The sequence below is a fragment of the Orbicella faveolata genome, unplaced genomic scaffold (assembly GCF_042242905.1).
Source record: "Orbicella faveolata isolate gen_17 unplaced genomic scaffold, um_ofav_v1 contig_2, whole genome shotgun sequence".
NCBI classification, from domain to species: Eukaryota; Metazoa; Cnidaria; class Anthozoa; order Scleractinia; family Merulinidae; genus Orbicella; species Orbicella faveolata.
In genome coordinates, this window is record NW_028301547.1 from 12182501 (window position 1) to 12207500 (window position 25000).

General features: G+C 42.6%; 2 protein-coding genes across 7 annotated transcripts in view; one reads left to right on the forward strand and one right to left on the reverse strand.

Moving 5' to 3' along the window:
* Window positions 1–25000, reverse strand: part of LOC110046007 (4-aminobutyrate aminotransferase, mitochondrial-like) — a 120108-nt gene that overhangs the window by 15626 nt on the left and 79482 nt on the right. For 4 of the 6 annotated variants that reach the window (XM_089289610.1, XM_089289608.1, XM_089289612.1 and 1 more), the window contains exons 12-13: window positions 23251–23306; window positions 12252–12323 (exon numbers count right to left, since the gene is read on the reverse strand). In XM_089289610.1, coding sequence (XP_089145736.1) covers window positions 12252–12323; window positions 23251–23306 — 128 coding nt within the window. The remainder of the gene's footprint in view (window positions 1–12251; window positions 12324–23250; window positions 23307–25000) is intronic. The other 2 variants (XM_089289611.1, XM_089289609.1) reach the window with 1 other exon arrangement.
* LOC149111990 (uncharacterized) lies at window positions 952–2665 on the forward strand. Its single transcript, XM_089289607.1, has one exon. The coding sequence runs from the start codon at window positions 1058–1060 to the stop codon at window positions 2558–2560; it is 1503 nt and encodes a 500-aa protein (XP_089145733.1). The 5' UTR covers window positions 952–1057; the 3' UTR covers window positions 2561–2665.

Genomic DNA, 25000 nt, shown 5'->3' on the forward strand with positions numbered 1-25000 from the left:
CTCAGTAGGGTCTACTGACACCTCTTGCTCCAGAGAGACACTGATAAGTGCGTCTCGTAATAGACAACCGAGGCAAATTAATATTGATTGACTACAGTCGAACCTCTCCACAGCAACCACCTTGGGGACAGAGGAAAGTGGTCGTTGTAGAGAGGTGGCCGTTATGGGGAGGTAGGGGTGTAACATGACAACTGTATTTTTTTTTCCGGGATGCAACGTTTCTTTTCTTAAAAGAAATGCTTAATTTAGCATATAAATACTTAGCGTAGGATTAGCCACAAACAATTTTTACTTGTGAATTTGTGCGGTCGGGAATCCTTATGCGATATAAGGCGAGATGGCTGTCATCATTGTGTTAGCGAACGGGACTTTGGGCACGATGCCCAACGTGTTTGCCAAGCAGAAAGGTCTCTGATGAGTCCCTTCGCCGGGACGAAACGAGCTGCGTAAGACTAGCCACGAAAATGGTATTATCACAGGTAACTGTCAACTTTATGATCAAAATATATCAATGAAACAGATACACATACATGGATAAGGGGGGTTCTGTGACCGGGGCAAGTTTTGCTTAACTTTTGAGTCTCGCCTCGCAGCTCGCCTCAAAAATAAAGCCAAACTTGCTCGTTCACAGAAGCCCCTTATCCATGTGTGTTGCACACTGTCTAAGAGATTGGTCATAGATTTATTTTTAATTGAAGAAGGGGCCTGTCTCAGTATAAAGCAACCATGGCCGCGTCAAGGTTTTCTTCTGATGTGTTAGAGATGTTTTTCGGTCCTATCTCGCAAGAAGAGAACGAGAGGCTTCAACTACCTTTAAGGCCCAGAAGGGATTTCGATTTTCGATTGGTAAGAATCAACTTCGACGAATGGCTTCGTGTATGGAGAATGTTGGTTCCATTTGGTTATAAATTTAAAGCAGACCTTCTGAAATTCGCACAAAAAAACGAAAGCAAAATTCGAAGTGGTAGAAAATGAAATCCGAAACCTAGAAAGCATTAAAACGCAGTTTGCACTTAACGTTAGGTTTTCGATAACTAGAGATGGTGTAAAACAACAAATGGAACGTTATTTTAAACAGAGAGAACCAGCGATTTTTAACAGAAACAACGTGGAAACAGTAAATAGCGTATTACGCCAATCCATTGATGAATTCAAAGGCGAAATAGAGGCATGGTCTCAAAGAGGCTCAGGCTGGGTGGCAGAAGCCGTTTTGGATGCCTTCGTTAATGTCGCCCGATACCAGCCTTTTCGTGGAGGTAGCTATATAATTCTGCCTCAAAAGCTAAAAATCAAAAAAGCGATCATCAACGTCAAAAACCGGGACAACAAGTGCTTGAGATGGGCGCTGCGTGCGGCATTATTTCCCGCGACAGTTGACAAAAATCCGGCAAGGCCGTCAATCTACCCCACAGAAAACGGGCTGAATGTTACAGGAATAGCCTTCCCAACACCGGTGAAACAGATAGACAAGCTAGAAAAACAAAACCCGAACCTGGCGATAAATGTCTTCGGATGGGAAGAGGAGCGTGTTATCGTGCATAGGCTCAGTGAAAAAGACGGAAGCCTCCCAAGGATCAACTTGAGGTTAATACAGGATAAAGAAAAATCGCACTATACCTACGTGAAAGGGCTCAACAGACTGCTGTATGATCAAAACAGGTACAACGAGAGCAAACATTTTTGCGAACGCGGCTTGCGCGGATACCAAAGAAAGGAGCTGCTGGAAAGGCACAAACCGGAATGCATGGGGCAGCTGAAACGTCCCACAAGAACCGAGCTGCCCAAAAAGGGTGAAAACAAAGTCAGGTTCAAGAACCACCACAAGCAGATGAAAGCGCCGTTCATGGTGTACGCCGACTTTGAGTCTTTGATAAGGAAGATCCGCAGGTGCGCCCAAAAGGGACAGGCAGTGATACAAACCGAAGTCCATGAACCCTGCGGCTTTTCATATATAATCGTGAAAAGTGACGGACAGACGCACGGACCTTACGTGTATCGCGGAGGAGATGCGGTGTACCAGTTTTTGGTAAGTCTACAGTACCATGAAAAATTTATGAGGTCGGAGCTAGCCGACAAAAAGCCAATCGTAATGACAAAAGAGGACTGGATAAAGTTCAACACCGCAACGAAATGTCACATCTGCAATGAAAGCCTGGTAAAGGCAGGCTTCAGAGACGCATTTGACGCGTACGACCCCAACACGGGCGAGTATCGCGGCCAAAGCCACAAAAGGTGTTATTACAATGCGATGAGGGGGTTCGTTGGGCCAAGAAGAGAGAGAAAGCCCAAAGGTCCAGAGAACAAAGCCTGCATATTTTGCGGAAAGCCGCTAATGGTAAACAACTACAGAGATGCAGTGAAAGACCACTGCCACATAACAGGAAAATATCGGGGGGCTGCACACAACGATTGCAACTTGAAGCTCCGCATAAAGCCCAAAACGGCACCGATACCAGTGATCTTTCACAACTTGAAGGGATATCACGGCCACTTGCTGATGCAGGTGATGTCACGCGTGACTGGGCATATAAACTGCATCCCGAACAACATGGAGAAATAAGTCTCTTTTTCGCTTGGAAATCTGAGGTTTATCGACAGCCTGAACTTCATGATGAGCAGCCTTGACACGCTGGTGAAGGGGAGTGTGCCGGAAGACATGGAAATAATGAAAAGGACATGCCAAGACGATGAAAACAGGAAGCTGATCCTGAAGAAAGAAATCTATCCGTACGAGTACATGAACGGCTTCAACAGGTTCGCCGAGACAACGTTACCACCTCAAGAAGAGTTCTTTTCAAAGCTGTCAGGCAAAGGAATAACCGACGAAGAGTACGACCACGCACAAAAAGTCTGGACCGAGTTTGGGTGCAAGACCCTCGGCGACTACCATGACCTGTACGTGCAGACCGACGTCGTACTGTTGGCAGACGTATTCGAAAACTTCCGAAAAGTCTGCATGGGAAAGTACGGGCTAGACCCGGCGCATTACTACACAGCACCAGGACTGAGCTGGGATGCGCTGCTGAAAAAGACAGGCATCGAGCTGGAGCTTTTGATAGACCTGGACATGCATTTGTTTATTGAAAAAGGCATGCAGGGCGGCATCTCGATGGCAAGCAAGCGGTACGTGAAGGCGAACAATCCGCAGGCGGCCGACTATGACCCAAGCAAGCCGAACAAGTACAGCCCGTACTTGGACGCGAATAACCTGTGCGACTGGGCCATGAGCCTGCTGCTGCCGAAAGGAGGCTTCACGTGGAAGCGAGTGATGCCCACCGAAGAGCAAATCATGAAGTTGAAAGAAAACTCCCGGATAGGCTGGATCTTAGAGGTGGATTTGGAGTACCTGGAGGAGCTCCACGAATCTCACAACAGCTACCCGCTTGCGCCAGAGAAAAAGGCAATTGGGGTTGAGCAGATGTCGGGAAACCAAAAAATAATGATGGAAGATCTGGGGTTGGACTTTTCGAAAAGTGAGAAACTGGTTCTTACGCTGGAGGACAAAAGCCAGTATGTGGCCCTTTACAGGAACCTGCAGCTATACTTGAAACAAGGCATGCATCTGAAAAAGGTCCACCGGGTACTCGAGTTCGACCAGGAGCGGTGGATGGAGCCCTACATCCGGATGAACACGGAGTTCAGGAAAGAGGCCAAGAGCAATTTCGAGACCAACTTCTACAAGCTGATGAACAACTCAGTGTTCGGCAAAACTATGAAAAACTTGAGGAACCGTGTTGATGTGAAAATCGTCCGGAGCTGGGAGACCGACAAAATCTGCCGCCTGGTGGCCAGCCCCTCGTATGCAAGGCACGAGATATTCGAAAACGACATGGGAGGCATCCACATGTATAAAACGCAACTGTACCTAGACAAGCCGAACTTAGAAAACAGCAAGATCCTGATGTATGACTTCTTTTACAATCTGATAAAAGCCCGATATGGGGGAAAATGTGAGACAAAAAGCCAATCGTAATGACAAAAGAGGACGGAAGAAGCATACAGGGACATGAGCAATACAAAGAGGCGTTGTTTTAGAGAAAGCAGTTTTGGCACGGGATGAACATCTTCAGAAGCGAGGGCCACGAGATCTACGGCATGCGTATGGACAAGGTCTTGTTGTCGCTGTTCGACACGAAGTGGTTGATAGAAGATGATGGCGTGCACATGCTGGCATACGGGCACAAAAAGATCAGGCACGGACTTGTTCGGGAGGAAGCTGAGTATTCGGAGGCACAACCAATAGCTCTTTGTGAACAAACCGCGCTTAGGCCTGTCAGACAAATAGACAACAGGTTCGTTTGGTTTAGTTACGGCTCTTTCAAAATGGTATACTTTCGACCAAACTGGGTCTGTAGCTCTTTTAGTCCCGCCTTCAAGTTTGCTGAGCTGATACAAATATTGTACATTAATAAGTGGGGGGAGTTTTTTTTCTTTCAAACCAACAGGTTTTGAATACTTTGTAGGTTTTGAGGTGACAGATTTCTCTTTGATAGCTACAGCTGGTTTTTTTCCCATAAGACTAGTGACCTCATTGTTAAGAGCACCAACAACATCGGGAGCCTTTTGACCCAGGCAGTCGACCGCTGACCCGAAGGCAGCAGCATTTCTACGGCATACTGATGCCCAAACAAGTGCTCAGTGAGCGTGCGGTTGAAACGCTCCATGATAGCCTGGTCTCTGTGAATTTCAGGGCAGCCGCGACGAATAGCGGTTTTGTGGTTTTCCATTTCTTTGGTCACGCTTCCCATGAACTCACACCCAGGGTTGACCTGCAGCAGCTGAGGCCACGTCAAAGGGCTGCACTTGTAAATCAACTGAAAAGATTCTGCAACTTCCGCAGTCTTTGGAGGTCAGAGGCTCAGCCTCTTTGTAACGGCTGGCGACGTCGACAACAGTCAGCACGTATTTGTAAACTTTGCAGCCCCGAGGGAGCTTGTCATGAGGCAGAAAAAGAAGGTCTGCCTGGTGGACCGCGTTAGGTGACGATACATTGAATTTGGGTTGTGGAATATATCGTGGGGCTTGTTTGATGAGCCACTGCTTGGCGGTTTCTTCAGGGACTTTCGCAGCGTCCGCTAATTTTTTTATGGCAGCGATTGCCTCTCCAGTAGCCCTGGCGGCTGTAGTAGAATTTAGCCAGCTTAGCGTGCATTTATATCTTATGCCTTCATGTTCAAAGAAAACGGAAAGCCGTGTAGCCAAGAGCGAGTGCGCTGCTGCCCACAAAAAGAAGTTTGCCTTGTTTTTGCTCCTCACTGGGCTGATAAAAGTCAGCGAAACAAAGCTCTTTGATTGTGATCTGTTTGTCTGGGTGGGCCTGGTTATAGAGTTTGAATGCGTAATCGGTGTTCGTGAAGTTTTGCTTTGCCTGTTCTTTGATTTCTCTGTTGGTTTCGATCCAATCAAGAAGCATGGTGTGGTTGCGCGTGTATTTAGCCATATGGACGTATGGCTCATCATTTCTATTTCTTTTATTTTTTCCAAAAAGCGGAGCTCTACTTTCAAAAAATATATCATGGGAAAAAGTAATTTTGAATCAAAACTTAATAAAAACTATGTTGAAAGAACATATAAGACAGCGAAATAAATGTAGTTTCTGTCTTCGTAAGGAATCGCATACCAAAAATATGAAGCGGTATTAATAAGGTTTGAAATAAACTTTAACCCAAAATATGAAAAAGCAACAGCTAAGATGGCGACATTCGTATATATTTTTTAAATTGTAGTATTGCAGTGGTGGTGGGGGGGTCGTACAGAGGAGGCGGATGGCATTTGTCCGGTAGTGGAAAGTGTTCAGTACCAAGATCCTCAAAATCAGAGTCATCGTAACCAGAATCCTCAATAACATCCAACCAAACAAATTGCATGGCATCAGCGGTATAAGATATCGTCATTGAAAAATATAATAACGCAACCGTTGAGAGGGCTTTGAGGAAAAAATAAGAACGTGCCATTGGTATTATGACAATATTAATTTTCTTTTCGCTAAACCGAAGTTGGAAGAATTTTTTTTTTGGACTTCAAGGTAGTTTTTGGGTGCGATGCTACCTGCCAGGACAGCCGTGAATTTTGCATAGTTCTTGATGTTGCTGCTGGGGTCAGAGGTAAAGTTCTCTTTCACCACTTTTTTTGCAATCCAGCCGACGCCGGCAGTTAAGCCGGTGAGAACGGCCACATCCATGACTGTATTAACGAGCTTGTTGTCTGACATTGTATAATGTGTGTCTTTTTATTTTTAAATATCAATCCATACGCTGGAGCTCTCTTCTTTGCACCAGTCGAGGCAGCTGCGTATCAACAGGGGCTTGCATCTTGATGGCTGGTTGAGGCATAGCAGGTTGTCAATTGAAAAACTTTTTTATATCTTCGCGTTTGTAATAGAGGCCAATGACGGAAACCACGATGCTGATTATACTGAGCCACTGAATCATGCTGATAACGTTTTTTGTGTCTTCCTTTGGTGCCTCATCAACAGGCACCTCATGAACGCTTGGCTGCTTTTTGCTAGGAGGAACGAGACCTGCGGCTTCAGTGGCTTCAGCGACTCTTTTCTGAGCTTTGCACGCCTTTTTTGTTCTTGCAGCAACGGCTTTCCCTGCAGCCACCCGGTTCGGGTTTTTCGCAGGCCGTGTGGTTGGTATTTTTGAAGTAACGAATCGCTGGGCAATGCTTACTAATTATTCAGCAGTTTGCTCAACAACTGCTGGGCTTTGCTCAGGTGGACTGAAATCGATATGTTTCGTTGTGATCAGCGCCGTGCACATCGAAAAGCAACCGCCCACATCGCAAAGCAAGACTGCCCGCCAGGGCTGACAGCTCTTTAGTAATTATATAATCATTTTCGGCTCATTTTGCAAAGCCTTGGCATCTTTGACCCGCACCACCATGCCGAATGCTTTCGTGGCCAACGTCAGGAAGCTTTCGATCAAAGTTTCAGTGGCGCCAACGTATGTCTCATACCTTTTGTAGTGCTTTTCAACTTCTTTGTCATTGAAGCGCTTTACCTGCTCGCGTGTCAGGTGCATGCTGATAGCTTCTTTTACTTTGCCTGTAGAAACCAGAATTGCCAGCTGTTCACGTATGGCAGGGATGTTTGGCTGAGTAAGCGTGTTGCCGCCAGGAGAGCCTGAGGGCTCGGTTTTGAGCATCTGAGCGACTTCTTCCATAACTTTAATATTGTCATCTGCAATGGCAGCCATTTAGTTGACGTTGTTCCTTTTTTATACGCAAATTTAATCTCATACGGGTGGCAAAGAGAGAAAACAAGGTGGGAAAACTTTCTCTCTTTCAGCCTCGCAATCAGCTGCTTGAGGTAACCTTGCGAAAGCTCTCCCACGTATTCTTCAAAAATCGCCTTCGTGGTCTTGGCCGAAGGGGTGTACAACAGCACGATGGCCGCCACATTTACACGGAAAGGCTTCACGATGCTGGAGAGCTGCTGGGTCAACACCCACATGCTGATGTTCATGTGCCGGGCAGAAAAGCTGAGTTTAAGGAGCTTGCCGGTGCGCCCTTTCACATCTTTGGAGGCTGCGCAGTCATTGAGGACAATCAGCATATTGGCGCCTTCAAAAACGAAACCCGCCATTTTCAGCCAAAGTTCCACTTTGTGCTGCTTGCAGATGACCACAAAAAGCCGCAGATCTCTTTCAGCAAAGCGGAAAACCATCTTGTTATGGGCGAACATCGGGCAGATGAGTGCGATGTAATTGAATTTGCCGTGAAAAGGGCCACAGAGCTGGTTCACGAGGAATTTTATTTTGCCTGAGTTGGTCTGCCCCACGATGAGCGCATTGAAGGTGATGTTGCCGGGGTCCATTTTATGTTTCAGATCTTTATCCAATCAATACAGCACAGATTCAAGCTGTCTTCCCATGATGTCAAACTGGGCATCAGCAATCAAGAAGATATGGCAATTCACGGCGCCTGAGCCGTAGGTCTTCCGCTCAATTTCTAGCTGGACACCGTCGGTGGTGTTCACAAGCCGCGTGTCACTGCCGTGCATTGTTTGGTCGGCCATGGAGCACAGGTCGATAAGCAGCCCAAACCGGTTGCTGGCATAGAACTTTTCCAGCGTCATGTGTTCAGTTTAGCTTTTTCTTTCACAAAGAAGTGGCTGGCTTCTTTTGCACATGTCCTTGCTTTCGATGCCTTCATTATACAGCATGTTCGTCGAGCCGTTGAGGATGACACTGACTTTGGTAATGTCAGGGAAGATGTATTTTTCTGAGTCCCGGATGCCTGCGACATAGGGCTCCACGAAAAGCAGTAGGATCCATTTCCAGGACCGTTTCTGAGCGTCCACTTTGATGTTCAGCCGTGAATCCGTGCCTTTTTTAAAGGTCATGATTTTGTGCTGCATCACGTGGTCGTAAGCGAACTCTTTTCCAGCCTGATACATGCTGAGCGCCTCTTCTCCGAGAAACTTACTGTGTATCATTTCGTACTCGAGGTGGATGTTGGTAAGCTTGTATTTCAGCTTGGTGGCGTCTGAGCCTCTGACCACCTGTGAAGCAGGGACGAGCGTCACTTCGGAAATGAGGTCGTTGTACAGGGCCTGGGGGTAGAAAATGCTGTGGTCAGTCAAGATCTGGTGGTCGAGCCTGATTCAGTACTTGCTTCCGAAGATTTTGTTGAGCTTGGTTTCAGTGGGGTCGCTTGCCTTGTCCCTGGCTTTCAAGCGTATCTTGTTCAATTTATCAATCTGCATCCCCTCCTGCACCATGATGTCTCGTTTTTTGACTGGGAGGAACAGGTCTTCAAACATTTTGTAGATGTCATACCCCACCGTGTCTTGCAGGGTGGCCCCCGTAAACGTCATGACCAGCTTGTCGACTAGCACACACGTAACGTTTTTAACGAGAAAGTTGTTGACGTGCCCGCTCTCCAGGTCGATGTCAAAGCGCAGCGCCAGCGAGCCGGGCACCAGCACCTCGTTTTGGTTTAGCTTGGGCACCGAAACGTACAGGGTGTTGCCAGGGTTGGTTTCAGTGGTATCAAAGGTTATTCGCTTGACAGCGTACAACACCTTCATGGCCCTCACAGATTTCGCCATGTACGTCCGGAACAGCTTGTCTGGGATTTCACCAGGAGGAGCGTAAGGTAAAACGTTCGCAGATGACATGGTATAACAAACTTTAATTATTTCCTAATTTAAAAAAGAACATAATTGAAATATATTGCGATGGCAGAAGGCGGCTATGAAAATCCTGCTTATGAAGACCTGTGGGAGGATGATGATGATGATGACGAACAAGAGGAAAACACAACACAACCCTTTCAGCCAGGCACGGCATCCACTCCCTACCACAGGGGCAAAGAAATCGAAATGCAAATGAGGCAGCACGAGAAGAGCGGTCGGCAGCCTGACACATCTTATACCGAGGAGACATCATTTGGGGGGGATGAAGATAAAACAACCCCTTTGCTTGAAAGAACTGGGTCAATCATGGACCTGCAAAATGAAAGCACTTTGAGGCAAAAACTCAGAAAGACTGTAGACATGATAAAAAGAAAATTTTCCAGGGCAAACTTTCAAAAAATGAAAATCCGAAGAGGCACCGGGAAAAATGTGGGGAAAGTTGTTGCTGTAGGATTCAGAAAGGGCGAGTACAAGATTCTAAAAGACGACGAGTCAGGCTTCATGAAAAGTTTTTTAGACAACTTTAAAGATGTACTTGGGCCAACAGCTGAAGAAATCGCACGCCAAAGACTGACAGAAGCTGAAAATCAACTAAAACAGGCAGAGGACCTTGCCGCAAAAAGAGAAAAAGAAGAACTTCAAATGAAAGAGCTTCGCCAAAAAACTGAGCAAACCCAGGCCCGGATCGATGCTCTTCAATCAGAACAGGGAACCAATGTTGAAAATGAAGCAGAAATCTAAAGGCTAAAGCTTTTGAAAAAAAATTATCAAACCAATTTTGAAAATGCAAAAAAAGAGTTGCCACACTTGAAAAAAGCAAAAAACAAAGAGAAAGCACAGGCAAAGGTAGACAGACTCAGAACAAGACTCGCGGAGAAAGGAAGTGAAAGAAATGTCGTGGAACAAAGGTTGAACAGCACCAATCCTTTGAACAATCTGAAAGAGCAAGAAAGCAAGCTGCAGCACCAAAGCGAAGAAGACCGGGCGCTCATCCAAGATGATAACACCTCACCCTCTGATAGAGAAGCCGCAGAAGCCCGGGTGGCAGAAAGAAATGAAGAGCTCGCGCATTTGCAAACTCAAATCGAAGAACGAGAAAGGGGTCTCCCTCTCGCTTAAAGAATCAGAGAAGTTTTCAAAAAATATGGCGTTACTGTGACAGCCATCCTTTTGGCTGCCGGAGTCACGATTGGGGCTGTTGTGGGCATGGTTACAAACACTTAGAAAGCCACTGGCAAAGCTTTGGAGGCCGGCCTCAAAGAAATTGGCATGAAGCTGGGGTCCCTCCTCCCCGGGCTGATCGGTCAGGTCGCTAGCTTTTTTTTCAAAACGGCCAGGCAGGTGGTTGGCTATCTCGCCGAGCACACCTGGCTTCTGATGTTGGCGGCTGTTTTGTTTATTTTCGAAAAATATATCAAAAAACGGGCCTAACGCAAGGCGATTAAGATCAACGCCATGACCCCTACGCTCCCTATTATCACAGCTGTTTTGTTGATTTCATGTTGGCTCGTTGTTTGCTCCTCTTGGGGCGAGGGCGCTTCTTGTGCCGTGGGCTCATCTTTTTTTGGCTGCGGCTTGCCTGTTTGGGCAGCCATGGCTGCTTTGTGTATTGGGTTGGATGGGTGGCTATTGGGCGGGTTTATTTTTGATGGGCCGACTGCCACGAGTTTGAGCACGGCTTTTTTTGTGCCTGGGTTTACCTGGTTGTTGACCCCCAGCTTCATTGTACCCCACTGTGGTTTCAGTGTTGATGATCATTCTTGCAGGCATCAGCCACGCACCCAGGCAGACCGCCAGGTTGAGTCTTACCTTGGCTTCATCTACCGCCAGCTGGTACCTTTGCACGCTCTGGGTCAGGTCGGGCTGTCTGATTGCGTCTTCCATCAGCACCAAGAACTTGCTCTAGGCTTCTTTCGCCCGGCCGTCTTGGCCAAGAATACTGCTTCGCATGTTGACCTGCGCGCCCAAGATGCAATGCACGAACGCTTTGATTGACTGGTTTATGCACGCCAGACCTGCCTGCGTCAACCCAGAGGCTGTGTTGGGGGTGAACCAGTCGTGCTGGGGCACATCCTCCGGTTCAATGAAAGAAATCAGGTTTCCTTTGATTGCTTTCCCACCTTCATCACTAAATTATATGTAGCCTGGGTACGGGTTTTCTGTTTTCGTTGGGCGGCCTGACACAAAAATATATGCTTCCCAGCCCGTGGTTGGCCCCGTGTGTGAAGTGAAAATTGCCGGATGAATCTACGCCAAACTCATCGCAGATCCTTTTGTATGAAGCCACGTGGTAATGGTCGTTGGATTTGTCGAAGGTTGGGTCACCTGGCAAAGTGCTAATGCTCTGAATTCCGCCAAGCTGGTACAAAATTCGTCTTACTGTGAAATACACATGGAATTTGAAAAATGCTCTTATTTGTGGCAGTAGTGTCATGCCTCTGTCAAATATTTCACATGAAATTCTGCAGCCCTGTGTTGCACAAAACATGGCAAAGTTGAGCTGCTGTGGCCAATATTGCATGCGAGGGCCCCCCAGCCAGCGTTTCGATTTGGCCACCGTGCTGTACCTTAGCTTGGTTTGTTGAAAGATTTCTCTGAATTTTCTCATGAAGACGACGTCTGGGGTCACATAGATGTTTATGGGTTGGTTGAGAATTTTTTTCAGGCTTGCAGGTGTTTCTGCAAAATTTACAGCGGGTATGGCCAGCGCTTTTTTGGTTTTCATTGGCGACAATTGATACAGAAAGCCTGCTGTGCCTGCCAAACCAAGAGCAGCTTTCATTTTTGATTCCAGTAGCACCTGTCTGAACCAAACATGCTTTGGAGAGAGCCTGGCCCTTCTTTGAAGAACATTTCTGCTGTGATGTTACGCTTTTCTTTGATGTTGATTTGCGCCACAAATTGGTTTTTATCAGCATTCGGGAACTGTTTTGTGAATTCAGCCCACGCGTTTGTCTGGGCTGTGGCTTTTTTGGCTTTCATATCAGGCCTTTGCACCCATCTTTGGAAGTCTTTGAACGCAGCGCTGTCCATTTCGAATATTCTATTTTTGTACAATACAATGGTTGTGCTTACGATTGTTGCAAAAAATAACAGAGAAACTGTGTACTTTGAGGAACTGCTCCCAAAGGTACATTTCATCAGACTCCTCTCTTGCAGTTTGTACAATAGCTGGCACAATCTGAAAAATGAAGGTTCAGCTGAGTTGGGAACTCAAGATTCTACAGCTAAGAATGTTTCTAAAATTCCTCCAGGGCATTACACTTTAGAGAGCTTGGCAAAAGAAATAGACAACATATTCGAAAATTATAATTACAAACTGGAAACAGAAACAAATCAACCTTTTGGTCAGCTAGTAATAAAAAATGTTGGGTTAAAACCAATTACCCTTGACCATGATTTTGCTCATTTGCTTGGTATTGGGAGGAATTTAAGATTGAAAACATTCATAAAACGGCTTACATCTCCAATGACATATTTTACTCATTGCGATCTGCTCGACAAAAATACAAACTTTTTAAACGGTAAGAGATCAGACCTTTTGGCTAGATTTGACATAAAAGGTTTGCCTTATGCAAAAGTAAGCTACGATTCTACCCCGTAACAGGTGTTGCGTGACTGCTCCACAGATGCCCATGTAAATAGCATAACTGTCAGCGTCAAACATGAACATGGCGAGCTCTTTGATTTTAAAGGTATGCCTCTGGAATTTGAATTAGAAATTAATTAAAGCTTTATATACTATGTCGTCTGCGAACGTTCTGCCTTCCGCTCCTCCTGAGGAGCCTCTCTATCCCGTACTGACGGTGCCTGCTGAAAATTTCCGTTTGCAAAAGATCAACAAGATGGCCAACACTTTGGGCCAAGAAGTCAGACACTATCGCCTTGTTGCGAAAAAATACAAACGGGCCAAAAAATTTGTTAATTGGAGTGCTGCGGGCTCAAGTGTTCTCTCTGCAGTGTTTTCAAGTGTGAGCCCTGGCTCGGCTCTGTCTGTGGTTGGCCTGCCAGCCACAGTTCCATTAGGCGGCGTCAGCAGATGTTTCGCTCTTGTTTCTTCAGGGCTGATAATCGCCCGCAGAAAGCTTGAGGCGAAAATTAAAAAGCATCAAGAGATTACCACACTCGCTGTCGCCAAACGTGACACAGTCAACAGATTGTTATCCAAAGCCTCGAATAACAACGCCGTGTCTGCCCACGAGTTTGACATTCTTTCCGAGTCTCAGCAGTACAACATCCTGAAAGAACAAGTACAAGCCAAGCTGCTTGGACAACCGTCGAGCGGAACGATTGTTGATGCTGACAAACTAGAGAAAGAGATCCACGGCAAAGTTGAAGCCGAACTGATAAAAAAATAACCAACCCCGCGGCTTTGAATTAACATTTGAAAACACATGATGCCATTTGCATATTATAAAAACTTGATCGTCTGTTTACACTTGATTGTGTTTCTTGTGAATAAATATTTCACACCAGAGTGGCAAAAAAATGTGTGTGATATTACATGCGAAGTCGTCGATGCCTTGTCTGAGGCAGCTAATTAATACCCGGCAACAATTACGTCTTTCCAAATTAATTTCTCATTTTTCTGCACATGTGCAGCGAATGACAGAGAAAGAGTACCACAAGTATGCAGAAAGCCTGACCAAGCCATATAAATATGTGATTTGCATAACCAATTGTTAGCGAAGCAAATGGCAGTGCTTTTGGATGTCAGGGTGGCCACCTGTGATTCCTGATACGGCATGTGCAGGCGCTTTGTTAGGAGTGGTGGGGGATGTCTTCCAGTAGACAGTACCCCTGGGTGAACCCACTCCAGCCCTACTGGCAACAGGGGTGCTCAGAGATCCCTCGGGATTTCAACCTCTGTCCCAGAGGTTCAATGGGAATGACAGCCGCCTTGTCAGCAGCGGGAGAAGCCCTAGCCTGGGCTAGGCAACAGCCACCGAGCACCCCCAACGAGGGTTTTGCGACCTTTGTTGGTCTGTCACTCAACGTCATGCATGACAGTAACACCACTAGAGTAAAAAAAAGCTGATTGCTCAAGGCATGTTTATATTTTTTTGACAAGAGAATATTGGCTGATTATTTCAAAAGTCACTTGACCACTTCTTGTGGGTCTAAACTTTGCATTAATTCAACCAACGGTGTTTCCAACAGATGTACCCTCTGTTGACGGCTTTTCTCTTTATGTATTTTTACCAAGCCCCAGTAAGGCTCTTCTTTCATTGCCTTTTTCAATCTTTTGTTTTTCATGTGGCTTGCATTGAGAAAACCATTCCTGCCACGTCCCATTTTACCAAATACTTGCAAAGCTTTAATTGCTTTGTCTTAAATAGAGACAATACATAATAGCGGCAGTGAATAAGTCCCCAAACACGACGCTCCCGCCAAAGAAGGCAAGAAATACTTCTTTTTCATAATCTTCCATCTCTTCCATATACGTTTTTATAAAGGCGGAACAACTTCTTGAAAATCTGTCAGAATATTTCAGACTTTTTTCAAAACACCCTCCCCTAAAAGCGGCAAAATTTCTTAAAGGCTTTTTATTAGCTTTACATTTTTTCAAACACTTTTTAAACTCGTGGATACGCAAAGTGTAGAAACGTGTTTGTTGCAGGGACTCCGATATGCAAATGTGTCACTCACTCACTCACTCACTTAGGTATAGACACTGCTTGTAATTAGTCGGCCTGAATGAGAGCGCCTGAGTCTGACGCCAGGTTGGAATAGTAACCGCGCCCGATGCCATATTGGAATAGTAACTGAGCCCGACACCATATTGGAATAGTAACCTTGCAGTCAGTGCAAGCCTACTACTCAATGCGTGCATCGTGCCAGCCCGAATATTGATGATTTTGCAGCTTTTACACGACCATTAATATAAGGTGTTTCGCTAAATTGAAGTGGAGTTGACTTCGAATGTTCGAATTAGTACTATGGCCAACTTAAAGACTGAATTTCAGGAGCATTTGAGTCGTCCAGGCGTTCAAAATGACCAGGAGATGTGCATTTGTTTGCTGGAAAGTGACCTGAAAAGCTAATGTGGTAAGCTTTGATGGGAATGTGTCTTATTCCTCGACCTCAATGGGCTTATATGAGCGAAACAAACAACTTTTAATGAACGAAACAGCTATTGAATACAAGACAAACATCGGCACCATTGTATAATATTGTAATTTCATTTTTATAATTTAGTAACATCTAAACCCGAGGCGAGCCGAAATATTGTTATAACTCTACGATGTTGTGTCAGCCTTGCAGTAGTGACGTATTATCGTTTTACTTTTCAAGTTTGGCTGATTAGATCTGCTTTGAGATCCAATGTTCAATCAAGCAGGACCTTCATTCACCGCTTTGCAGTTTAAACACTTAAGTTTTTCATGTTGAGTTGTCCATGTTCAACCGGCATCAAGTTAAGTTTAGATTAAAGTTGTGTTCTCTATAGTTGTCTTGTTTATTTTAGTACATTGATCTGAACTCTAAGTGGGATGTGAAATGCACATAAACTTGGAAAGAAACTCCCAAATACTTGATTTTGATAAGCTTAAATGATTTTTACCCTGTCTTTTGTTTACACTTTTGCTTCCTGATTGAAAAGATAACAAAGGGAAAGAAACCCCCTGTGAGCTTGTCCCTAATTATTAGTTAATACTAAATACATTGACACTTCAATAAAGCTGTTATTATTATTGTTGGAACACATATTTATGGTCGACAGATTTGTCGGATCAACACTGAAAATGCTTGCAAAAGAGTCTACTTATTTTGATGTATTTTACGTGCAATATATATAGAGACAAGCGGTTCCACATTGGAAAATAAGTGCTGTCTCCAAAGAAATCTTACCTATAACCTTGAATAAAATGCAATGAAAAATGTTTGTGAGCTCGTACGACTTGAAAACATGCAAATTTTTCCAGCAGGCAGATCAACATCAAGATCTGGGTGTGAGGGAAGGGGGGGGGGGGGAGGGGGGAGAGTATTGTATGATTTGTTGGGCAGGAGTGTCCTCTGTGACCCAGGAACCCTTAGCCTTTACCACTCCATGTTCTGCTGCAATTTTGCCACCCTAGCTATTCTGGACGTATGTCTTTGTAATATGTATGCAAAAAAAAGCCAACAAAAAAAGCCTACACTTTGTGAGTTAAGTGGGACCTTGCATGGTACAAACCCGGCTTCTTTTAACAGCATTTAATAATACACCAGTAATTGCAAGTTCACCAATATGTTTCATCTCTAGATTACCTAATCCACGAGTTTGGCCATAGGTCTCCTTTGATTAAATAATTTGAGTTCTTCACCACTAATATCGTCCTGCGTTTCTTTGCCCACCTCGTCCTGCATTTCTTCAAACTCATTTACTTTTATCGGCTCGTCCATGGTTGTTTTATATTCCTATTCTGAAAGATTATTCATGTTTTCAGCTGACTGGTTGATAATATCTGCCATCGTAATACAATAAACATGCAAACCTTCAATTAACTTTTTTCAGACAGCCATTTTTTTATGCTTGTAAACCGTCGTTTTATGCAACATTGTAGAACATCCTGGGCAGCTTTCTTTTGGAAGCCTTTCTGTTTCCAATTTTTTACAATTATATTAATTTTTTCTGTACCTTTTGAGTGAGTTCAATTGAGTAAATCTCTTGCCACAGGCATCGCAGCAATAGTTTTTCTCTTTTTCTTGCTGCAGTTCTGGTTTATAATCAAGTTCGACTTGTTGATTTGTTGTAACGTCAGGTAGATTTTGTTCAACTCTTGAAAATCCTCTTCAGTGGGTACATTGTTTGCAAGCGACATCGCTATTCAACATGCTTTTTTTTTATTGCAATATCTTACATTACATTACATACAAAAATTACCTGCTACTTACAATGTCAACGTAACTTACAATTTAACGATACTAACAAAACTTACAATACTAACATTATTTACAATTTTTAATATCTTACATTACAATTTGTTAATATCTTTCATGTAAGCGGTTAGCTACAATAGGAGGCTTTCTCACATATCAATTTGTGACTTAGATTTATGTTTCTCAATTTTAATTTTGTTTGTCAACATCGCTAAGAAAGCATCGAAATAAAACTCTTCTTCTTTCTTGAGGCAGTATATAAATAATTTTTGACTATAATAATGCAGAGGTTTAAGCCAAGATGACGAGCGAAGTTATCTGTCATGCCATATATTATTTCATTTTTATTGAGAGTGATCCTATCCCCGTTTTTGGAGCTCCACCAATTAGTAAAGAGAGACCAAAAATGCCGAGCTTCAGAACAGGTAACAAAAAGATGGGTTAACGTTTGTCTTTCTCCACAGAGGTGACATTTATCATGTACCTTGATTGAATCTCTAAAAAGTGCCGAATTTGTGGGTAGAATGTGATGAATTATTTTGTATTGGAAAATGGCGAGTCTAGTGTCTTTTGTAACATTAAACGGAAGGCTATAAATGAGTTGTATTGCATGTTCTTTTAGATTGGCTTCTCTCATCCTTCGTTCAGCTGTAGGCGTAATGAATTTACTCTTAACAAAGAATTTAGTTGCTGATCTGCAAGAGAGTTTATCTAAAGATATCTTATCCTTCTCAGAACGTTTATCCAAGGGTTCAGTAACATTTCCTTTGAGAATATTGATCCATTTTTGAGGGACTGCGTGGCATAGACCGAAATAGTTTAAGAAGTTTGTGTTAATTTTGAACTTGCTGCGGAATTCCTCAAAAGTTAGGAATCTGTTACCTTGAAAAAAGCCATTTTTTGTAATAAATGGAATATCCTTCTATCTTTATGTGATGATTGTTCCAAACTATTTCATTTAGTACCTGCTTTTTGGTATTAGGAGTACTGCAGTTAATTTTTTGCCAGGCGCACAGAGCTTCTTTGTAAAAATCAATCGGTATATCAACTTTAAGTAGCTTTAAGTCAAAATTACACTGCAGAAGAAACAGATCACCAACTGGTTGTAGATAGCAAAGAGGGATATGACTCCAACTTGCGGTTCCATTGCTGTCACTTAATCTTCTTACCCAAACAACTTTAAGTGCTTCATTGATTATTTGAAAATCTGGCATGTCTAGCCCTCCCTGCTCTTTCAGCCCTATCATTGTTCTGTATTTAATTTTAGCTTTCTTATTCCATACAAATGGTGTAATTGCTTGATTTACCATGTCGGTGAATTTTGTTGGAAAAGTTAGGACAGATGTATTATAAACGAGTTTGGAAATCGCTAAGGATTTTAGAATCATTATGCGACCATAAAGTGTAAGGTTTCTAGGATACCACAAGTTAAGCAGGCTTTTCATTTTGATTAGTTTCTGTTCAAAATTCTTATTGTAAACAATTTCATCATTATACGAGAAATTAATTCCCAGTGCGAGTATAGAGTTGGCTGGCCAAGCAATTCCCAGGGGTCTTGCTGTCTTTTTGCAGCTTGCGCCTAACCACAATCCTTCAGTTTTACTTTTATTTATTTCCAGGCCAGAACATTCTTGAAAGTTTGACAAAAGTTTGAATAAATTTGTTGCAGATTTCGTGTCAGAAACAAAGGCAGTTGTATCATCAGCGTACTGGGATAATTTAAATTCTTTGTCATGAATTTTTATTCCTTTGATGGTGTTGTCATTTCTAATGGTGTTAACTAAAATTTTTGCGCAAACAAAGAGAGAGCCTGAGAGCGGACAACCTTGACAGACACCCCTTTCCAGTTTGAAAAACTCAGAAGCGAATCCATTGTTAATAAAACAGCTGGAGCAATCGGTGTAAAAAGTTCTAATCCACTTTTGAATGCATGGACCAAAGTTAAAAGCTTGCAGCACCCTGAAGAGGAAGTTCCAATCCACCTTATCGAATGCTTTTGTAAAATCAATAAAAATAGCCAAACCAGGTATACTTTCTAGTTCTGTTACCTTCATGATGTCTGTGATTAGCCTTATATTTTGACCGATGTACCGGCCTTTGACATATCCGGTTTGGTCTTCATTGAGAATGATTGGAAGAACACTTGAAATCCTGTGTGCTATAACTTTGGTAGCGATTTTGTAATCAACATTGAGTAAGCTTAAGGGTCTCCAGTTTTCAAGGAATGACTTGTCTTTCCTTTTTTTTGGTATCATCTTGATAATGCCCTGTTTTTGCGCTATGTTCAATTGTCCGTGTTCATATGCGTAGTTGAGACTTTGTACCATTTCTTCTCCTAGTAAAGACCAGAACCGCAAATAAAATTCTACAGAAAGGCCATCTGTTCCTGGGGTTTTATTTTTGGAACACTGTTTTAATATGAGAAAGCACTCCTCATTGAGAAGTGGACGCTCAAGTTCCTCTTGCTGAGTTGCTTCGAGTTTAGCAATATTTGAATTTTCAAAGAATTGTTCATAATTTGAGTTGTTACAGTGTGCTGCAGTATATAGGTTTTTATGGAACATTTTTCCTTGTTCCAAGATTGTTTTAGGATCGTTTATCTCCTTGTTGTCGTTTGTTTTAAGCTTTTAAATGTGTGATTTACAATGTTGTCTTTTTTCCATATTCAGAAAATATTTAGTGTTTTTTTCGCCATTTTCATGCCAACATATCCTGCTTCTTATTATAGCACCTTTTGTTCTGTATTCAGCAATCGCATTATATTCTGCTCTGAGACACTAAAATTTTGCTATGTTTTCTTTTGTTCTGTCAGTCTTAAGCTGGTTCATCAAATGATCAATTTGTTGTTGGAGGTGCTTTTCGGTATTCCGGCATTCCCTGTTTTTTCGTTTTGTATATTGAACACAGAAACCTCTCACCTCCATTTTAATCATGTCCCAGTATAGGCCTTTGTCATCCAAATAATCGTGTTTTGTTTTGAACTCTGGTATCCTACTCGATAGATCCTGTACAAACCTTTCATCACTTAAAAGAGAGTTATTTATTTTCCAAAAACCTGGACCTCGTTGAACATACTCTTTTGATTGCAGGTGAAGAGTTATTGCAGAATGATCTGATATCGTTGACGTGACGATTCCGGAATCTGTCGCAAGTGCTGACAATTCTTTTGAAACCAGCCAATAATCTAGCCTGCATTACACTTTCAACGAGTTATTGCGCCATGTGTATTGTGATGTTCTCGGGGTGTTGTGATCTCCACACATCTTGGAGGTCGAAATTCGTGCACAAGTTTTTGATTTTGCTAATTACTGTCTTTTTTCTCTCAGTTGAAGTTCCGCCAGTTTTATCCAAAGGTGCTAGAGCGCAATTGAAATCGCCTCCTAGAACAATTTGCATATCAGCGTGCCTCCTGGGACTGTCACTGAGCTTTGAGAAGAATGTAATTTCACTGTTATTGTCATTTGGGCTGTAAATGTTATAAAACAAAAATGTAGACTCAAATATGGAAGCTTCTAGTAGTAAATATCTCCCGTTTTTGTCAGCTTCAGAGCTCCCTATGCGTACATCCAGTTTGGGGTTAAAGAGAATTGCAACACCTTTTGAATTATTTGTTCCGTGACTGTAAATGATGTTCCCTCCCCATTCAGATTTCCATATCGCTTCAACATTTTGTGTTGAGTAAGTTTCTTGAAGGAATATTACGTCAAATTTATAATTATGAAGCCACCTAAACAACTGTTGTCTCTTTCGTGCTTGGTTCAAACCTCTGGCATTAAGTGAACAAAAAGATGCTTTAAACGGGGTTGTCATATTCAAATCTTAATAACTTGGTTTGAACAAAATTGGAGAATTTTTGCCGTGATGACAAAGCCATTGGTTTAACTAGCATTAGAATTTGGGTATATAAATTGTTATAAAATCTTCTGTAGTTGGCTGTAAGACGGAATCTATTAAACCTAATTGGGTACTCATTCTTGATATGTAAACGGAAATCAACACTGAAAAATAAATGAAAAGGTGCCAGCATAAATTTATTGAATTTGTACAGTTAAAGCCACGAAAATTTAGGAAATTCTAGGGCAAAGCAATCAACGGCGGCAGAGTTAGAAACTGCCACTTATGACTACTTCACTAACAATTAGCAAAGGAGGCAAGGGAGTCTCAAGTATGCATATGACCTAAATGTAAACAACTCCCTTGAAAATGTGACAGCTTACCGTGTAAGATGGATTCCCGAAGCTGTCTTGTGATTTAAATAAGATCAGATAGCGATTTTACAAAGACAAAACTTTTGCATAGAAAGGAAACTTCTCAGTTTCAGGTCCACGGTAAATTTGACCATTAATTACAAGTCTGTCCACATTGAATGAGGCTGAAGCCTTTTCCTCTTGGCCTTTCTTAGCACTGGTAGTAGCGCCTTCCTCATTTCATCTATTTCCTTGGGATAGTCATCTGCGACACCGATCTTTAACTCAGGGTCAATATTCTTCACATGCTTAAATATACGGCCCTTATCCTTGTGAAAACTCAGCTTGGCCATAATAGGTCTTGGTCTATTTGCTGGTGTCCTTGCTGAACGTTTAGTTGGCATGCGGTGTACTCTTTCGAATTTTAAATTCGCCACATCTTCCTTTGGCATTTTGAGCTCGTTGACAAGAAGAAGTTTTACGATCCTCTCTGTTTTGTACGGGTTACTTTCAGCTTCTGCTTCTCGCACTCCAAAGAATTTAATGTTACTGCGCCTTGACTGAGCTTCAATTTTAATGTTGCGTATCTCTGCATCTGGAGATCTTGCTGGACATATTGCAACATGTCTCTGGAGCTATTTAGTTTGGTTCTCATTTCATTCTGGTTGTTTCGCAAATCATTTACTTCATCAGTCGCCCATTGTAATGATTTCTTTAGCTCCGTATTTTCTTCCTTTAGCAGTGCTAACTGGGTCTTAAGGTCTTCAATTAGAGGACAAAGAGTCAAGAGCTTGTCAAGCTTCTGATTAATTTCTTCAAAGCGAACAGCACTTGTCTGATCGTCGTCTTGGTCAACTTGGTCGCCATGTTGACCGCAAATCATGTCAGAATCGTTAGTTTCTTCGTCCGTTTTGGAGTTGCTCCCTCTTTTGGGCTCATTAGGTTTTCTACTATCTTCCGGCATTTCAATGATTAGCTTCGGGAACGTGGTCACTTGTTACTACGCCATTTCGAGGAGCAACGAAAAACACGTCTGACCACTAGCACGTTATGCTAATCAATCGCTATTCAACATGCTTGCGAACTTTCAACTAAGTTTTTTTTAACACATAGCCATTGTGTATTTTAAAAATGGCAGAAATGGATCACACAAAAAGTTGTGTGTTTTCTTTTAATTCCTGATTAAGATCTTCTTTAAAAGGTAAATTAAAAAAACGTCTATATATGTTTTCAATCATTTCAAGTTTTTGTTCATTAGTCAGATCCCCAAAACTTAATTCAAAACCAAACATGTGTCTTCAATACACTGAAGGTGATTTTCATTAATTTCCCTCTCTTCTGAAATATTGATCATGTTTTTAGCTGACTGGTTGACAATATCCCCCATCGCAATACAAAAACTTGCAAACCTTCAATCAACATTTTTTATCACAGCTTTTTTCCAACAGCAATCACACCCACCTTACACACATGGATAAGGGGGGTTCTGGGGACGGGGCAAGTTTGGGTTTATTTTTGAGGTGAGCTGCAAGGCGAGACTCAAAAGTTAAGCAAAACTTGCCCCAGTCACAGAATCCCCCTCATCCATGTGAGTGATACTAAACAGAAACAGAGTCCAATGACGCGTGGTATGCCGGATCAAGTTTGGTGACCTTTTACGATAGAAAACGGTGTTTTTTTACACACCGTTCATCAGTCATTCATTAACTGGCCGTTGTCAAGAGGTTATTTTGGCGGTCGGGACACATTTCAGTGGCCGTTGCCATCGTGGAGAGGTGGCCGTTGAAGAGAGGTTAAAACTAAGCATGAATTTATGGACTGTCTGCCGGGACCGAAAAAAGTGGCTGTTGTGGAGAGGTGGCTGTTGTAGGGAGGTGGCCGTTAGTGGACTTTTGACTGTAATTGATTGAGTGTCATATTAAAATGGGTGGGCATTTATTGAAGCAGGGGCATTTAGGTTCAGAAACAGAAGAGCACTTATTACAAAGGGAGGCTCACCAGAAGGTAGGCACTAAATTGAATCATTATGGTAAAAGAGCAACGTGACAATTGGATTATTACCTCTTTAGCAATCTTCTGAAGAGATTTAAAGAAGGCAGCACTTGCGTGGTTATCTCCTGAAACACAATAAACAAGAATTTAGCTAAAAAGAAGTCAGTCTGAGTGTTATCAACACACTATTGAAGAAAGCTCTTTCCTAGTCTGTTACAGACCTTTAAATAACAGTACAGAGAGGTCTTAATTGAGTGTTGTAAAACCAAAACTAAAGAATTCACTTTGGCCAATCACCAGGCTTCAACATGCCCAAGAGACCTGTGAATGAGCACTTGCAAATGGTTTCCAATAGAAAGTCTGTGCATAATGGTTTGAAAACAGAACTATTTTTATAAAGACTCTTGGCCAAACATAGCAAATGTTTTAGCTGGATCCTTAACTGCTCTTTTGAAAAGGAGAATAGGCAAACTTGCAAACACAAGGTATTATGAAACATATTACGAAGAAAAACAAGGACAAAAGATAAGTCAAGAGCCATCAGGCTGTTGTTAACTGTTGATTATATCAATATTGCATCTAATGCAGTGAGATTAAATACTCATGAAGTTCTGAGTACTGAGCTGTGTGTATACGTGAGGGGAAAGAAACATCTTCAATAAAGTACTTATGCAGGCGATATTATGGCCTTCACAATATTATTTTATCTTATTGTGACTCATGGTCATCATTAAAGCCTGAAAAAAATTCAGACCTGAATGGGACTCACTTTGTGAGTTCGTAATAATACCCAGTATCGCAGAAGTGACCAGTGACCAGCTCCCAGTTGGCCTAATAGCTCATTTGGCAGAGTACTGCACCGGTATCACAGAGGTCATGGGTACAAATCCTGTTCAGGTCTGAATTTTTTTCAGGCTTTAATTTCTTAACTGCTTAAGTTGTGTGTACAACTGCGATGATCAATAGTGTCTTCTATTCATATCTTTCTCTGCAGTTCAAATATATGATCTTTCATATATTCACTTGTACAGATAAACTATAGCGGAGCTCCTGCGTGCCGAAGTCGCACAAGTGGAGCCCCATACCTTAGAAAATTTGGTAACCCATAGGCCTCAAAAATTTTGGTTGTCACGTGACTGTCCATATGTCCGTCCGTACGTATGTTAGTATGCCAATACCTTGAAAACTGAGAGTAGTACCATTACCATAGCTACATCTTTGATTTTGGGCATCCACGCTATTGTTAATCGACAGCTGTCACAATGCTGACCAGTATCACGTGACCATATTGCAGGCTCAGGTTTAAAGCTTATCGAGGGTGCGTGGTTTTTTAAAATTGACCACTGACCAGTTACTGGTTTCCTGATTGGATTGCAGGCTCAAGTCAGGTTATTTCTTTGGAGGAGAAGGAGGGAATACTCGCAAAGGCAAAATCTCGGTGCAAATTAACCCCTGGCACGTTGTTGACTTTTCTCCTGACATATTCCTTGCACAATTGTCTCTTGGAAAGTCCCTAATAATGGGTACGTAATTTCTACAATCTTGGTTAGGCTTACTGGGAATAGTTTGTTAAAATTTAACCGGAAAAAAGTACAAAACCACATACTGAACAATTACATACTCACAATCGTTTTTTTTTGAGTTTCTGATCCAAGAAAAATAATTTTCTTTTTCCTTCATGGTCAGATATTGCAATCAGGAGCTCCGCTTTTAGGCTTGGCTAAATCTATATATTACGTAAGAGATAAACTGTGGCCAGCAGGTCAGGTGCTGGACATCTAACGGATCAAAAACTCCTTGTAACCTTTATTTAACGCTA

Bases quoted from the DNA above. Each gene is read 5' to 3' on its own strand.
- LOC149111990 (XM_089289607.1), top strand. From the start codon at position 1,058: ATGGAACGTTATTTTAAACAGAGAGAACCAGCGATTTTTAACAGAAAC.